The 3,014-nt window shown below is 35.2% G+C and overlaps 1 protein-coding gene across 1 annotated transcript; it reads left to right on the top strand.

Moving 5' to 3' along the window:
- The first annotated feature begins 985 nt into the window (after nt 1–985).
- LOC131315598 (protein CHLOROPLAST VESICULATION) lies at nt 986–2,042 on the top strand. The gene is made up of 2 exons (XM_058344759.1): nt 986–1,132; nt 1,589–2,042. Exons 1-2 carry the CDS (start codon nt 1,041–1,043, stop codon nt 1,926–1,928), a joined length of 432 nt encoding a protein of 143 aa, XP_058200742.1. The 5' UTR covers nt 986–1,040; the 3' UTR covers nt 1,929–2,042.
- Nucleotides 2,043–3,014: the final 972 nt, after the last annotated feature.

The raw sequence follows: 3,014 nt of genomic DNA, 5'->3' as shown, positions 1-3,014 counted from the left end.
CCCCAAACTGACCAACTATTTTTCCACGACCAAGAAAAAACGAAAACAGAAAACAGAAAGTAAGAAGGTAAATTTCATTGACAGCCCTTGAGGTTTTTCTTAATGAGAGATACCCCTTACATAATAAATACATTTGCGCTCAATTTTTATTTTATCGACAGTGCTCCAATCAACAACAGTTCGACCAACACGTGTGGAATCAACCAAAAGTGGCTTCCATTGATAAATTCACCATTTTTTATAATAAAAATTGAGAGAAATTATCAACTCTCACTTATTCTGAAATAAAATGACTTTGTTTTACCTAGTGAAAGAGCAATTTTTATCAAAATGAATAATACTAGTAGTCCTTTATTTTTTTACTCATTGAAAACCGTTTAGTAAGAAAGAAACTGATGCAGCGTAAAAGTTGAATAGGTTATACCCCTTTTTATAAGACCATGACCCTAGAAATCCTAAATAATGCCAATGACAAGCGGCATTAAAGAAAAGATATTTCCTAATTAATTAAAATAAAATTCTACTCCAATTCTTGTAGACCAAGAATCCTAATAAAGGTGGAAATCAAAATCAAACCGAATACGGAATGTTAATAATTCTAACCTAAACGAAAATATTCCTAGTCATAAAACAATAAAAATAAAATTCAAAAACTCTCCATTTTTTGTCCTACATCAGAAACTATAAATTTATTAATTTTGGGTCCAAAAAATTGAGAATTGAAATTTTTTATTCTTTATGTTTTTACACTTTTTGTTGATTACATCACGTGTTCAGTCTAACAGTTGTTGTTTGAGATGTCGGTGAAATGAATATTGAAACTGTAGGAGGGTTATTGTTGTTTCTCATACATGATGGGGCATTTTTATTAAGAAAAAAACCTCAAGGGGTGTAAGTGAAATTTACCCAAAAAAAATTCAAACTATTCCCATAACCTGCGCACTGAATATCAATCTATATATGTGTCATGCACGCCCAAATGTCTTATAGTTGCAACTCCTAGAGAGAGAGAGGAAACAAACTAGGGAAGGAGAGAGAGAATGGGCATAACAATCAATTATTGCCTCAACATCTCCCCTCCACCTCCTCTTTCCACCCCATCATCCCCCCACAAGACAACCCAAGTCACATGGTAAGTCACCAACCCTCACTCAAATATCTTTTCGCACAATATGTCATACTTTTTCAGAAAGTTTTAGATGTGACGGTTGTTTGTGATGCTACTCTCATATTAGGTTGGACCTGTACACGCATGGGACTTACCCCATTGGAGAGAGCGTTGGAAATAATTGTTTTATCCAAAAAAAAAAACTTCTACAACGAACTAAATACCAATTAATGTTCTGTCTTTATGCACTCTCAATTGTAACCTTTGGAACAGAAAACCTCGTGTGCCATTAGTTTGTTGTCAAGCAATGCCACACAGACATTTTTGTGTGTAGATTCGAACACAACTGTGTCCGGCACCGTCTGATGTACATGGGCTCTCATTAATTTGTATGATTCACGTGTATCGGATGGTACATCTATGTTTGGATTTGTTGTTGTGACTTTTCAATTGATAGTTAATGCCATTGATTTTGTTCAGGCCGAAGAAAGAGAGATCACTGAAAGGCCAATGCGTAATGGGGCTGGCGTGCCTCATCATCGGGCTTGAAATGGACAATTCAATGGGCAGTGGAGACGGCATAGCAATTGCTGGTCAAAATATGCATCAAATTGTTCAATCAAACGAGAAGGGAAATAGATGGAGCGACAAGAGAGCGTGCCCGCCGTGGCGGGTGAATTCGCTCGAAACCGTCGTGCCGGAGGACTTGCCGAGGCCGGTAGGTCGCCGGAGGTGGGAGGGAGTTGGGTTCACCAGAACTGCTCCGGCGGTGAAAGTGGTTGCTGTTAGAAGTAGCAATGGGAGTTGTTTCACCATGTAAACACAATTGGGTCAATGTTGTTTGTCATTTATGTGTAGATTTTTTTCTTTTGGGGTCATATTTTATGTACAAAATAAATCACAAAGGAATTTACTCTCCCACGATTTTCATACATTTTGTCCTAGTAGCAAAGGTCTTGTAATTCAAAGAAAAACTTAGTTTATCTTAGTATTAAATAGTGATTTATTGCAGTTGTTAGCGAATTTTGTTTGGTTATCTTTTTCCTGATTCATCTCGATGGGAGTTTTCAGAAAAGTAAATAAAAATGATAATCAAAAAAAGATAAAAATAGTTACTCAAATTTATCTATTTGGGATTTTTTTTTTCCTTAGAAAAGTGTATGGTTTTGGTCATAATTTTTTTTACTTTTTAAATTCGTTTCACTATGATGAATGCTTAATCTCAAAAAAATGTACACAAAATTAATGGAGAGTTTAACATACCATGTTAAGAATCAAAGTTATCCCTTTGAATTGAGAGGTTATTAAATGTTCTTGGAGCAATGCTTCACCCCGCTCATATTACTTCACATGTCAATTTGTCCCCTAAAACACCACTAGAAAAGTCAGATTCACCAATCACAACAAAATTAGCTCCAAGAGCATTTCATAATTTCTCCTTTGAAAGAATCCAAATCTAGAATACAAATTACAATTGGAATATGCAGATTGTACCAAGTACACAACATGAAGTACACATGTGCACAACTTTGAGTAGGTACTACTATATGTAGTACAAGAAGTACAAGTAGAAGATCTTTTAGTGTGTTTCCTTCATGTAGACCTCGCGAGAAACTTTTTAGTATACCGGAGATACCAACACCCTTGGTATCCTCTTCAGTTCGTTTTAATTTTTTGGTCAAATTCCGATCACACTTGGATGATCAATTTCTTTCACTTTGTAGAGTTTGACGAGAACCATAATCATATCAAAATTCATGTTCATTGGACTTTAATAAATACATGATTTGCATGAGTGAAAATTGCAAAAAACAAAAACAAAAACAAAAAACAAAACTAGGTTCCGATTCAATGTGATTTTGGATCCAATTTTGATTTTCTTCAATTTTCATGTCTGCCGATCATG

The sequence above is a fragment of the Rhododendron vialii genome, chromosome 2a (genome assembly GCF_030253575.1).
Source record: "Rhododendron vialii isolate Sample 1 chromosome 2a, ASM3025357v1".
Lineage (NCBI taxonomy): Eukaryota > Viridiplantae > Streptophyta > Magnoliopsida > Ericales > Ericaceae > Rhododendron > Rhododendron vialii.
This window is presented reverse-complemented; position numbering and strand designations above follow the sequence as displayed.